We start from the raw sequence: 15405 nt of genomic DNA, 5'->3' as shown, positions 1-15405 counted from the left end.
GTTTGAAAGGAAAACTGGGGTAAGAAAAATAAAGATAATTCTCAGCAATTTAGATAAATTTACCTTGTTCTGAAGAAATGTTTCTTGAGTACCACAATGATTTCTGAAGAATCACGTGACACTGAAGACTGGAGTAATGGCTGCCAAAAATTCAGCTTTGCCATCACAGGAATAAATAACATTTTCAGGGTATATACAGGAGTCATGGAGTTAAATTTAATACCTTTTAAGACCTTTTTTAAGACTCTTTCCATACATTTGAAGACCTCATCGCCACTCCAAATTACATTGGCGACACTTTAACTTACATTTACTATATACTGTTTGTAAGATAGCACAAATAAACAGTCTTACTTTGTGATAACTCCTTATCAATGCAACATAATTCAGAAGGGTGGGAACGAAGCACAAGAGAATGAATTGAGTGACTAACCAATGCAACCCAAGAAACAAGAATTAGACCAATAAACAAAACAACTAACAAAACTTATTGAAGAGGGAAAATAAAGCTCTCCGAGCTAACGGGACAATGAGTTCGTATATTCAAAAGATGTATTTGTAACATCAACTTTTATAACTGTCTGCAAACCATAGCTCTTTTATGGAACACCTGACTGGTCAGACAGTTTACCTGCTTGATTTGATGCAGACTTGACAGAGTGTCAGTACTGCACCTGATCATGTCTGAATGATCATGGAAGGCAAAATAATGATCACAACTATTACATCATTTTAATTGTGCATCCCGTGCCCGTAAAAAACAGCCCAAAGTAGCGCAATGACCATGTCTTGAATATCAAAATATGTCATTTCCATCCCTAAAATACATATTTTAGTCACCGTTGTGCACATTGACCATAAACACAGCTCAAGGGCTTCCTACTAGTGGCCCTCCTTCACAAAACATTTAGCAAAGTTTTATTACAGGTAGAATGCAGAATGTTTTAGTAAAAGTATTTCAGTCAAATGTAATTTATGCAATATTTCAAACCTTTAACCCAATGGGGAAAATCAACCCATGGCAACAGTTTAAAAGCAGCCCAATTCCGTCGAAAAAACAACAACCCTGCATCCAACACAAGCTGAAGGAGTCAGATTTGACTGATCACGGGTCAAGAGTAAGGAGAGATGACTGACAAGATGTTGGAGGATTTGCTCCTCAACAGATCCTGAGCTCATTGACAAATATCTTATATCGTAAAATGTGCTTCCTTTATACAGTGCACACACGATCGCAAAATCGAAAGTGAACTGCGACAGCTAGCGCACATATTGTACCCCACATATTGATAGCGTCTCCCTGATGCGTGAAAAATTATATACAATATTAGCGGGAGCGGACACAAAAATCGCGAGAGTGTGCGGTAATGGTCAGATTTTCAGCAAGAGCGCTATCACGCAGCAGCACAGTATACATAATAAAATATGCAGTTATCCATTAAATTACACCAAAACTTCTAGGGTGAACTGAGAAAAACTGGGCTCTGTTTTGCCACGGAGACATCAAGAGTGGCCAAATTGACCTGAATTCACCCTGTCTGCATGTCAGTGTGTAATAAATGGGCTTCAGTGAGCTCCAAATCTCTTGAATCAGCTGCATAAACAATGTCATCTTCAGTGGCAGGGGTCTCAGGCCCTTAACAATCTGTACATCAGATGGCCCTGACGGACAGCGTTCCTTTCTAAGTACAGGAATCCCTGACACCGTCTTTAATTTAGAAGGCCTCTAATTGGTAAATTGCATCCCCCTCATGCTCAATCAGCAGTCGCATAGCAACAGTGACCCGAGAGACAGAGTCTGCTTATCCAGACCACATAAATGCAAAAGACAATGTGAAGACAGGATGATTTAAGGGAAATGGAGAGAGAGAGACACTTTCTTGGATCACGAGGAGCAAACTGGATTTCATAAAGCTTAGCGGTAAGGCCCAAAACACATGCATCTAATAGGACCTGTCGCATTAAACATTCAACAAAGACACATTCAGGATTATGTTACATATACACTCAATAAACTGCCATCAATCATCTCCTGTCTACTACAACTATAAATCTTAGGCACCATAAGCAGAGCCTCAACCAGCTCCTGCTGAAATGACTGATGGGTACGGTAGACAATAACCATGTCCACATGATCCGGTTGCTCCTGAAAGCAAGGTTTTCCCTGCTGCTCCTCACACGTGATCAATGGAGGAGTGAGGTGGGTGGCTTTTCAGCCCTAAATGACCCAGTTTGTTTTGTTGAGCCATTGATTCCTGCACAAACCACAGCCGTTTAACATAAAGAGTCTTACAAGGCCTTTCAGATTACTGAACACACACACACGCTTCTGCAAATGTCCAAACACATCATACACAAAACGGGCTGAGGAGGACACAAATGCACAGACGGATTTTTATCCCTGCATTAAGAGCTCTACCGAGACATTCTTAAAAGTTTATAAAAGGATGATGTTCTAGGCTACATCAAATATATAGTGGCTTACCTACACTGCTGATACATAATCCATGTGGTAACGAAAACAAATAAATAAAAAAAGACCTGTCCGAGGGTCATGTCTACGCAAGTACAAGCCCCACTGATTTTTGAGTTGCTTTTCTTGGTAAATTCTTGACTTTAATCATCTAGCAGGAGTGTGTGTGGATCATTGTGGGAACCAAATGTCCCCAAATTGATAGTAAAACCTCAAATCACCAGTATTTTGGGGACCGGCCAACATTATAAAAAATTATAAATAAAAAAATTAATGGACAAAAAAAAGTAATAATTTTAATTTTTTTTCTTTACAGCTATTTCGTTTTACTTTCATACAATTTTGGTATTTGAGCCACTTGAAGTCTACATGAGTCTCATGTAAAATGTGGTTCATAAAAGCAAAACCAACCACTGAGACTAACTGATTTAGTGGATATAAGGTCATTATCTCAATATAAAATGAACAGAAGTCGATCAAATGTCCCCAAAATGCTATGTATGCCTATTCATTATGTCCCCTGCCAGCAAAGTGAATTTTTCCCGTTGTACAGTCAGAGCGGACCCCAGCACACTCCAGACCTGTGTCTAAATCACTCCATAATGGAAGCACATGTTTAGACCAATTATTTCCTGTATTAAAGGTTCCTCTTAAAATAAGCATTTGCACATGAAAAGACCTGGTGGCTCATTGCTGTCTGCCTGTCCTCAGTCTGACACAGAGAGTGAGAAAACTGGGATTTGAACACTTCAGACAATTTGACAGACGGCTCACTTTCACTCAGGAAGACTAAGCAGCAAGTGAGCAGTAATACGAGAGAGTGACTTATTTCATGTAAATGTGTTCCTGTGTTTTTCTGTGTTCAGAAAACTGGACACAAGATGGGCATATTATTTCATCCATCATCATTTTGATGGATTACTGTTGCCATGATTGATAGTAAATGTACACAAACATCTCTTTTAAATAGTATTCATCTGTTTTCTATGAGCAGGAATGGCTCACCATTAATTACAGCGGGTAAATAGAGCTGACTTTTGTGAAAGGTGCTATAATGAGCCTAATTTACATAGAAAGCAGGTACAGTATGTTTGTGCTAAAAAAATATGACAGTGACCTAATTTAAATATTCACAGTGCAGCAATATTTCAGCACATTTTGCAGCTGGATAAACTGTATTGTGGGTGATAACTGAAATAGAAGTGGGTTTTTGCACTGGAATATTGCACGAAAAAAATGCAATAGTTTTGTGAATTCACCCTCAGAGTAAAAGTATTTTATTCTTTAGATTTCGAGAATAGGAGCATATTAATCTACTCAAAATTTTGGCATTTAGTTTGTTCAAGATACACTGAACATCTTACACAAATTCTACATACTTTGCATGTCATCATGTATGTATATTTCTAGGTATCCAGCGCCTGTCCAAAGCCTTTCCCTGTATTTTTGTCTTGGCGATCAGCAGTGACAGCGCTGGTTTATGGCTGTCAGAAACCTTGGCTGTTGCCATGGCAATGCCACACTGCAATACTGTGTGCAGGCAGACTGCGCTTGCTGCAGCATCGACACAAGAACAGGACGGAGAACGGTGAGCGTTGCAGGAGAAACCTGCTGAATGCTAATCAGCCCCTCCACAGTTTGTCCTTTATCAGACAAGAGAAACATTGAGGATCTACATTAAACTTGTGCTCGCAATCTATGTCTGTTCTAGAACACATATCAATATCCACAAGGATAAACATTTTGTTAGGCAAGCTACCAGTATTTATGCTCTTAAAATCTAATTTTCTCTGATCCTTCTGTTTGTGGGTAGTTGACAAACAACATGTCAATTAACTTTTTTCTTTCTTTTTTACATCAAAATTTTAGGATCAGTTCTACAGATATTTAGTTGTTTCATAAAGCTATAGATTTATGTGATTTGTTAATGTTGAAAGAAGTGTATTTTGCTCACTAAGGCTGCATTTATTTGATCATAAACATAGTAAACATTTGTAAAATATTAGTACTATTGAAAACAACTGTTTTGTATTTTAATATATTTTAAAATGTAATTTATTCCTGCGATGGTAAAGCTGAATTTTCAGCATCATTATCAGTAATACAGTCTTTAGTGTCACATGATCCTTCAGAAATCATTCTAAAATGCTGATTTGCTGCTCAAGAAACATTCATTATTATCAATGATGATAATGAAACAGCTGTGCTGCTTATTTTTTTCAAGATTCTTTGATGAATAGAAAGTTCAAAAGAAGAGCATCTATTTGAAATAGAAATACATATATTTACTGTCACTTTTGATTTAATTAATTTTTAAGGTACTTGGCTGTTCATATAAATCGCTTTAAGAAATATGGTGTGAGAAATTCTATTTTAAAGTTCAAATATTACATGCAGTCTTTAAATTAATATGAGGTCCTAGAAACTACTATAAAATTATACATGAATTAGAAAAAGGTTGTTTAAAATAGTTCTGGAAGAAATAAACCATGTCACACTGCAGGGCACTGCTATACATGTCAACCACCCTCATACACTTTAATAAAGAACAGGTATAAAACTTAAAAAGTCCTCTGCTTGTTCTTCTTTTTTTATTACGCCAGTGCTCTATGCAGGGCTTTTTTTTTTTACTTTCTACAAATGTCTGCAAAGTTTGAGTTCTTAATCTGGATCAGAGGAAGCTGAAATGGAGCCTGTTTCAGCAGAGCAGTTTGTGAATCTCTAAACACAGAAGTTTGCCTCACATCAATGCTGTCCGCTGCGCTCAGGTCTGTTTACGTTCGTCTGTTTCAAGTTCCTGACAGACTGTCCACTGAAATTGTCTCCAGCCTCCCACACATTACTTAATTTTATATAAACACATACTCGGTGTACACAGCAGTGAACAATGGTTTATTCCAAATTGCCAACATTTATACAGCGATTCTCCAAAATCACATTAGCTTTAAAGATGCATTGGCACTGACCAGGGACGCCAGAAGTAGGGATGCTGAGGGGGCTGCAGCACCCCCTGTTTTCACATGGTTGCAAATGCAACGCCAAGTTTGTTCATTTAAATTTATTCAGTTTTAGCATTTAATAATTTATTTGTAATGATCTCTGAAATGTAAATGTAAGTGGGCTATAATAAACCCATGTTTATCTTTATAAACATGATTAATTTTACTTGTGATGTTTTCTATATGGGATGATTAGCCTAATCCTCATGAACACGTGATGCTGGTGCGTGGTATCAGACATGAACTATACAGAATGCGAACAAGATTAACTTTAATACAAGGAGATAATGTAGCAAAAGCGAATTTCAGATTTTTTTAAATGCCCATCCCAGCAAAAACTTTCCAAAATCGGCATCCAACACCAGCCCCAGCACGAGCACCGACGTAAGTGAACCAGACACAGCACGAGCACGGAAACAAGTAAGCCTAGCGGACCCAGCCAAACCCCCCAGATTGATCAGCTACTATCGATAATTTCAAAAATGTGATATGCAGTCAAATTTCCCAGTGTGTATGCCACTTAAACAAGTGTTCATATCGACGCACTTGTAGTGCTTTGTGGAGACTTGGAGTTGTCAAATGAGGTGACCCCCCGCCCCCCTCCCCTTTCACCCAACACGGACACACACAGCACCCCCAAAAGAAAACATCTTCCCGTGCCCCTGGCACTGACAGAGATTCAACTGTTAACGGGTTGCCAAATTGCTACACTGCTGGTTACTAATAGTTGTGCCTACTGAACTCAACAATATCAGGCCACAAATCATTTGAGATTCACTGTCCCCAACAGTCACTGCTAAATATTGGCATCAGACAGCTAACTTTCATTGAAAATTAATGACTTTTAAACTCTTCATTGCTAAAAATTGCTATCCCTGTGAATGCCACTTAAATGGCTTGCTTTAAGCCCAAATACATGGTAAAATACAACCATTTTCAACCATTTGACTTCTGAGAAATGCTTATGGGCTGAAATAAACTACATATACAGTAGATGACAGGGAAGAGGAGGAAGGAGAAGCTAGTCTAAACACCCTAGAGTGATAGGAAAGTTAATGGGCCCTTTCCTAGCACCAATCAATCTGTGCTAATCTCTCTGCCGAGGGTTCTCCAGAGAGACAGCGGCCATGATTCCATCGATGTGACGGCAAAGTCCACTCAGCCACATCTCCTGTTAGTCGCCAGACACTTTACTCTCTAACACACCAAGTACAGGGATCATACACCTCAAGAAGAGACAGACAGATTAAATGGAAAGTTGGATGTAATTGAAAACATGCCTTTAACACTAGAAACGCCAGGGGGTAAATTTTACCCACGCACATGACAGCTGTTTCTGAATGGCTAAAGAACATATTATTTCACTGTATTATGCTACTGTCTTTTAAATGCCCATCCCAGCAAAAACTTTCCAAAATCGGCATCCAACACCAGCCCCAGCACGAGCACCGACGTAAGTGAACCAGACACAGCACGAGCACGGAAACAAGTAAGCCTAGCGGACCCAGCCACTTTTCATAACGGTAAATATTAAGCTAAACAAGCCTGCACTGACAACGAGAATTAGAAGGAAGTAAATACATATTTATGTGGTGTAACAGGCTATTATACAATGTCATTAATCAATATATTAAGATAACCTATGTTATTTTAATTACTAAAATAGTCTATAGACAATAATGAGCAATATTAATTCACCACATTGCATAGGATGATGCTATGACAAATTCAAGAACACAGCTTCACCTAATTAATTATGAATTTGTTTAGTTATATCATTTATATTTTGAATTATAAAAGAGGAACACCAATAAACTTCGAGTAATTAAAAAAAAAAGGTTTTATTCATTAGCCTACATCAGATCGGATTTTTTTTCTTCAGGAAACAGGCAGACCAGAACAAATAGCAACACAGAAGCGAACAATAAATGATAGAAATGGCAAAACAAAAATTAAATAATTAATCCAAATTTTGAACAATTATGAGAAACATTCATAAATTGCCTTCTTTTACTAATTTTGTCTTTATTTATGAAACTGATAACCACTAATTCAGTGAGTGAAAGGTGTTGCCTAGCAATGTACTGTTAAAACATAAGCAGCACGAAAATGACAGCCCGAACATACAGGCATTATATAGCGGGTAAATTTGACCCGCACTGGCACTTATAGGTATAAATGCCCCGTTTTTTGATCTGGTTTTATCTAAACAGTTTTTAACAACAGGGGATTGTAAATCACACAATTTTAGTAAAAGTCAGTGACTGGGAGACTTGAATGTATTATTAAAAATATTTTATGTACGTTTTAAAAACAGCCACGGGTAAAATTTACTATTGTTAAAGGGATAGTTCACCAAAAAATGAAATTTCTGTCCTTGCTTTGAAAGGACCAGGTAACCAAAATGAAATCCATATGAGTCAAGTAGCCTAATCCAAATTCTGTGAGATTTCATTTTGGTTATTTTTTTAATTATAAACTCACATGCATAAAGCACATCAAATATGGTTAACATGGAAGTTTAAAATGAACACTTAAAATGCTCTTTCATATAAATTAATTTTACAATACATTTTGTAAAACATTGCATTGCACACATAACATTGCAAACATTACACATTGTCTCTTCAAAGTTCTGGTTACCTGGACTTTAAATTGAGGGACAGACAGCTTTCAGGTTTCATAAAAATACCTTAATTTGATATTCAAACATTAACCAAAATCACATGGGTTTGGATCAACATGAAGGTGAGGAAATGATGACAGAATTCTCATTTTTGGGTGAACTATTGCTTTAAGTAAAAAACACTATAGTGCACAACTATGTACTAGACAATCAGGTCTGACATTGTCCATTTTACCTTTGCTTCCAGCACAACACATCCAATCATTTGCGACAGCGTCTGACTAAATTGCATGAACACACATGACTAAATGCACATGACTAAAGTAAGCAGACATTCCAAATGCCCAGCCTATTTTGAAGCCCTGCTCAATCACACACTTCCCTCTCTGTGTGTCAGCACGGGACAGGCTCGTCCAAGTGTCTTTTTTCCAAGCAATTGTGCCAATGTCCCACATTCCAGCTGGCCTGCGTCCCCAACCGCCATAGATGTGGGGGCGGTGCAGGACGTCTCACTTCCTGAACTAAAAATAATGCAGATGGTAATAAAACCTTGGCCTGCTACATACTCCCCAATGATCCCAGCTCCCTGTGACTATGATTTAGTTGGGATTGATTAACCATTATGACCCAGTCAAGGGATTCTGCTGAATCATTACATACAACATTAATAATAAGCAATCAGACTCGCCTCCAAGCTGTACTCTTCCACAGTTCTCTTCAGTGGATCCACGATCTGCCAGCATATGAGGATGCACAAATCAATCAGCAACATCCCACCCACGATGATAAAGAGCTTCTGGTCCTTGATAATCTGGAAGAGAAAAAAAGCAAAAGCAATGGATGAGGTGATTAAGGGATGAGAAAGAGGCCGAGATGGGCAGGAACCATCAATGGACTGTTCATTCAATTCAAACGCATGATCTTCTCTCGCATTCTGAACCTTTGTGGATGAAAGCCCTGCTCCTGTCTGATCTTTTTCTCTTTTCTTCTATTTAACCGTAGTTGACCTGAACAGAACCCAAATCAAAGGAAAGGTCACCACGAGGAGGCCTGCGTGTATTCTAGAGGAATCAGACGGCGGGAATGGACAAATTCTTTAGTGATTCAGAATAGAAACGCTAACTCGTTTTGATCTGATGTCTTTTGATGGCTTACCAATGGCCAAAACCTTGCGTCGTGGGAAACAAAGAGGTGGTGAGTTACTCTGTGACCATTGAGCACCATGCTGAATTCTATCAGAACAGATGCTCTTTATCTTCAATAAAACAGAGGTTGATGGTTTCATTAAATGGCAAGACATTTGAAATAACACAGGATCATGATACTTCAGAACACATCAGCACAATCACTGATAGGAATTCTGTATGACCACTGAACTTTATTGCACAAAATCTCCTTTCATCTCGGCAAATGGAAGGTGATGATGGATCAAAAAAAGCGAATAGCAGTCCTAAAATCCCCCTCCACACTTTATGGCTACAAATATCCCCTGAACTTAAGGCAGAGGTTATTTGCACTAAGTGCAAATAACGATAGAAGCTATTTACAGTAAGTAAAAATAGCAACATTTTCTTTGCACAAAAGCTATTTATACTTGGTGTAAATAGTGTCAGATACTCTTTGCACCTCAGCATATTGGGACCCTATCGAATGTGGGTTGTTCATGTCAAAAGGTAAATGAAATGTCCTGACTCTTCATACCACTCTACCGGAGTGGTTTCTTTTGTCAGCCTGTCTGGCCCAACAAGGCAATTGTGGGTGGAGTTAGTGTAAATAGCCTCTGCAACAATATGGACTATTTGTACTTACAATTTGCACAAAAATAATTTGAAACAACTCAAGTGTCTAGTCAGAGGTGCAAAAATTGCAAAAATAATAGTAATGGTTTCCCAAAAACTAATTTTCACCCCTGTTTGCCATTGGTAATACCACACCAAACACAAGCCATTGGCAGAGCTATTAGTTGACATGACAGACCAATTAAAGGGACAGTTCACCCAAAAATGTAAATTCAGTCATCATTTTCTCATCCTCCTCATGTTGTTCCAAACTGCTCAAAACTGTCTCAGTGTTTTTTCAATGAAACTCAATGGGGTCCAATGTTGTTTTAAACCACACTGACTTTCATTATATGAAGAAAAAAAAAGTTTTGTTTCTTATAATTTCCTTTTTGTGTTTTGCAGAATAAAGTCATACAGGTTCTGAACGACATGAGGTTGAGTAAGTAATGACAGAATTTAAATTTTTGGTTGAGCTATTCCTTTAAACAAACACTAACACAAATAACTTAATTATAGTCATCTATGTACATTAAACTGGGAAGTGGTGCTTTAGCAACGAAAGAATGACACACTTCACCTTTAATGTTGCTAATTATGAGCTTGTAAACCAATAACATTTAGTTTGAAGACCCAATAGCTCTGCTTAAGCTTTTGTATTCACGATTCAAATTGCTCACCATTTGTACAAGATTATTGCTGCAGGTCTACAAGAGTATGTGGTGCATTAGTGTCAGATTGTGTTTGTGCTCAGTCTAAGTTATGCAGGCCATCATGTGCTTGTGTCTGATTGAATTTACAGATGCACACATCTCTGATGCCATCTATTTATGACACTGTGTGTTCCATAATGCAGTCCGAGTCTCTGAATGATGCATGATGCATGATGCAGTATGCGAGTGCGCATGCAGGTTTTTGCTACACAATAATGAATATAACTGTGTATATATGCTGTAAAAAGAAGAAATCAGACTGATAGACCAAAGAAATTCAAGGCTTAAATGGATAGTTCACTCAAAAATGTGTGTGAACTCACCATCAAGTCTTTCAAGCTTCAAAAGGAATTTGTAAAAGCACCATAATTTTTTTCCAGAAAACACTCCATTTGACCTATGTGCTATATACTAACATATACAGTTATTTACTAAACATCTAGACATCTATTGAGAGAAGTAACATTGTCTGATTCATGAAAGAACCATTCTTTAGAACCAAATCTTTTTAATGAATGAACTGACCTGGTTCATGATTCGTTGATTCGTTCTCAAGTCAGTTCACTGACTCAATAACAGCTCTCTGGAGAGGAAGATTAATAATGGCCTAAATTTGTCTTTGTTTTTCACACAAAGCTATCACATGAGTTCAGAAGACTTGCACACAAGTCATACAGACTGCTTTTAAAGCATTTCATATACAGTATGTTTTGCCTTTTTCAGTTCCAATGTAATGTAATTGCAAGGAAAGGAGCACCCAGGAAGGTTTTCAGATTTCATACACTTTGAAGAAAATTTGAACTGTTTTTGTCCATGTGATGAAAGTCAATGGGTCCAAAATGACACTGGACAACATTGGTTTTGAGGGTGAGAAAATGATGACAGAATTATAGTTTTCGGGCTGAACTATCCCTTTAAGACTAATAATCTGTGGTCCAACTCATTTTACAGAAGATAAATACATCTTCATTCAACTAAAATCTGTACAAGAGAAACAACTAAACAAGAAACAAGCATGACTGTGTGCCGTATAGTTTTGCATGCGTGTTTGAGTGTGTATCTGCTCCATCTCCCTTTGTTCCTATCTCAGATTTAAATCTAGCAGAGGCAGATGTACGACCCATCGCGGTGACTGACATAGCCCTCGCTGAGCCCCGAGGCAGGGAGAGACTGTTACAGACCCCTCGGACTGCCGGACCTGCATTGAACGGCGGCTGATTTGCGACGGGCTGTCTGCGGAGTCACATACTGTGAGACTGCTTCTCAGCTTGATAAAGAGATGGCACACCCACATGCAGACTCACAAAACACAGTCCTGACAGCAGCCATCGCTTTAGAGTGCCAAAGCCCAACAGTCCATCACTGCATGGAGCGGGAGTCAGCTCATTGCCAGCTTCTTGCACACTGAAGTGCCAGAGGGAATTAAAGCCCTGAGCCTAGGCATTACCTGTCTCTGAATTTATTTATATGTAGCGGGTCCAGTTAAGAACTGCTAATTGAGTAGACACCGGGGGCAGGGACTTACATGAAATGTATCAAGCTGGAATTACATCACATACTCCTAAACCTTTGTTCTGAACTCCATTATCAGGGAAAACTGGATTTTTGTTGCTCCTTAATTCTAAAATAAATAGAAATAAAAGATTTTGACATACTGTGTATACAATGTAATGCACCCCACTTGACTGCACATTTCCAGAGTAATACTGAACAAGATTTTTAACTTATCTTTCTTTACTAATCATTTGATCAGAGTGGCAAATGTTAACACATTTGCACAAAACTGATTCAAAGATGCAAAATATCAAACTTGATCCAAAGTTTAGTTTCAAAAAGAAGGGTAAAAACTGCACTACAATAATTAACTAAATTAAAAATTACATTTTGATGAAACATTATCAGTGGACTTCCAGGAAAAAAGAAAATGCTGAAAGTGTAGAATATGGCCAATTAAAAATAATCTTCTGGGTTCAGTGAAGCTCTATTGATATCGTCTGGGAAATAAAATAGGCTAACATAAAAAGTTTCAATATGCCTCTTACAATGGAAGCACAATAAACATTAAAATATACTTTCCACAGTTTTAAAAGTAAAGCCTTAAGACTTAAACGTGTGATAGAATTGCTTAATAATCACTTGGAATGTTTAGTTACCTCAAAACTTTTATACTTAATAAACAAGCTCTAACAAAAATATAAGTTTTGCATTTCAGCATTTAAAAACATATTGCCTGGTTTAATTATGTTGTAAATATGTCTTAAAAAGCTGGGAAAAAAGCTAAAACCGATGGTAATTAGCATGCCACAAATGCTGTCAATATTGTCAAATATGTATTGAAGCAGTGCTGTAATTGTTATCTAAAACTAAAACTATTACTATTATTTGTTGATTGAAATAAATCAGATATAAAATAAAATATAACTATTAGAGGAAAAACTTGCCTTAGTGAATAAATGAAATAAAATAGGTTTAAGTTTACGTAAAAAAACTAAATAAAAAATAGATTAATTAATTAATTAATTAAAACTACTGTACATAGAAATATTACAAGTAAAACCAATAAAAATGAAAATATAATATAAAAGCTAATTCAAAATATTAATAAATACTATAAAAAATCTGGAAGATTACTTTGAAGTTATGGCTAGTTCTCTGCATCAACGTTTATCACCCTCTGTCTTACTTTCTCTTTCTGTGTATGTTTCTCTTGATCTCACCCTACTGATTCTGACTGCAGCAGTGGAAGTAGGCTGCGAACTCTATAAATAAAGATGGCCAGCAGGGCGCTGGAGCTGTGGCTAGCCATCCTTTACAGCACTGTCATACAGTATCAGCTGCTTCACTTGCCACATTCTTACACTGCACTGAAAAACAAGAGCAGCGAGAGAAAGAGCGTATAAAAGGAGGTCAGTGTGCATGCTTGAATCTGTTGTGTTAAAGAGCTGCATGGATGCGCTTGTGCATAGCTTCTGTTCAAAAGAAACCCACTGAACTATTCCCCATAGAAGTGTGATGCTTTTTCTTGTGGAGGAAATTCACACACAGACTTGTGAAGACTGTTTCTAGCAGAGCAGGAAGACTCTGTTCTTTAGAAGAGATCAGAGATTCATTGGTTAGCACTGGCAGTGCTGGCTGATTCTGGATATGTCAGGAAACTGAGCATGGAGACAGCAAACTGACCTTAAGTGAAGACAGCATTTCTATATTTTAGCTTTTTGGCAGTCGAAAAATGAGACAGCTGACAGCCCAGTGGCAACGCTGCTTTCCCATGATGTTTTAAGCATGGAACTTGTATCTCCTTTTTTAATTATCTCTCTCTTTCATTAATTCTCCATCTCATTATCTACATCTCCATTACAACATCCATGTATAAACTGCAATATTCTTCTGTTCTGTTTTTGGTATTATAATTCTTCTGCATAATAACCACCATTAAAATGCACTGAAGTGTGACCATTGTGTGTCAGATGACAAATTATTCCAGTTCCTGTGTGCTCTGCCTCACTGGAACCCAATCAGTTATGCCATATGACTAAGAGTAGACACTAGAGGTGATGATATACACTGCTGTTTGGGGTCAGGAAGATTTTTCAAAATAAAATGAATACTATTATTCGGCAAGGATGCATTAAATTGACAAAAAAGTGTCAGTACAGACATTTACAATGCTACAAAAGCATCATCATTCATTATTTTCATCGTTCTAAGCTCAGAGCTGCAGAAAGAGTATGGCGCAAATCACAAAATCCTACTGACCTTAATGTATATCGATCACTCCACTCTTCATTCTCTGCTAATGTCTCCACTGCTAAAAGGACATACAGTACTATCACAACAAAATGAACAATTCGCCTAACTCTCACATGCTCTTTAAAACATTTTCCTCCCTCCTTTGTCCTCCTCCTCCCCCTCCATCAACTCTAACAGCTGACGACTTTGCCACATTCTTAATTAATAAAATTACAAATCTCAGTGCACAATTTTCCACACCACAAACGGACTGTCAAACACATCTTACCAGCAAACATACACTTGTTTTCATCCTTCTCTCCACTCTCTGAGGCAGAAGTCTCTAAACTCATCCTTTCCAATCATCCTACTACTTGTCCGCTTGATCCTATTCCATCTCATCTCCTTCAAGCCATTTCTCCTGCCGTTGTACCTGCACTCACTCACATCGTTAACCCATCCCTTCACACTGGTGTTTTTTCCTCAACATTTAGACAGGCTTGTAACAATTCGCCTAACTCTCACATGCTCTTTAAAACATTTTCCTCCCTCCTTTGTCCTCCTCCTCCCCCTCCATCAACTCTAACAGCTGACGACTTTGCCACATTCTTAATTAATAAAATTACAAATCTCAGTGCACAATTTTCCACACCACAAACGGACTGTCAAACACATCTTACCAGCAAACATACACTTGTTTTCATCCTTCTCTCCACTCTCTGAGGCAGAAGTCTCTAAACTCATCCTTTCCAATCATCCTACTACTTGTCCGCTTGATCCTATTCCATCTCATCTCCTTCAAGTCATTTCTCCCGCCGTTGTAGCTGCACTCACTCACATCGTTAACAAATCTCTACACACTGGTGTTTTTCCCTCAACATTTAAACAGGCTTGTATAACCCCACTTCTTAAGACACCCACTCTTAACCCAACTCTTTTAGAGAACTACAGACCGGTTTCCCTTCTACCTTTCATTGCAAAAACACTAGAACGAGTTGTGTTCAACCAAGTCTCTGCCTTTCTCACACAGAACAACCTCCTGGACAGCAACCAATCTGGCTTCAGAAGTGGACATTCGACCGAGACT

The 15405-nt window shown here is 37.9% G+C and overlaps 1 protein-coding gene across 1 annotated transcript in view; it reads right to left on the bottom strand.

The window, feature by feature from the left end:
- LOC107556354 (gamma-aminobutyric acid type B receptor subunit 2-like) overlaps positions 1-15405 on the bottom strand; it is a 237827-nt gene that overhangs the window by 33355 nt on the left and 189067 nt on the right. The window contains exon 12 of the mRNA XM_016239450.1: positions 8787-8909. Coding sequence (XP_016094936.1) covers positions 8787-8909 — 123 coding nt within the window. The remainder of the gene's footprint in view (positions 1-8786; positions 8910-15405) is intronic.

Source organism: Sinocyclocheilus grahami, unplaced genomic scaffold, assembly GCF_001515645.1.
Source record: "Sinocyclocheilus grahami isolate Dianchi unplaced genomic scaffold, SAMN03320097.WGS_v1.1 scaffold566.1, whole genome shotgun sequence".
NCBI lineage: Eukaryota > Metazoa > Chordata > Actinopteri > Cypriniformes > Cyprinidae > Sinocyclocheilus > Sinocyclocheilus grahami.
This window is presented reverse-complemented; position numbering and strand designations above follow the sequence as displayed.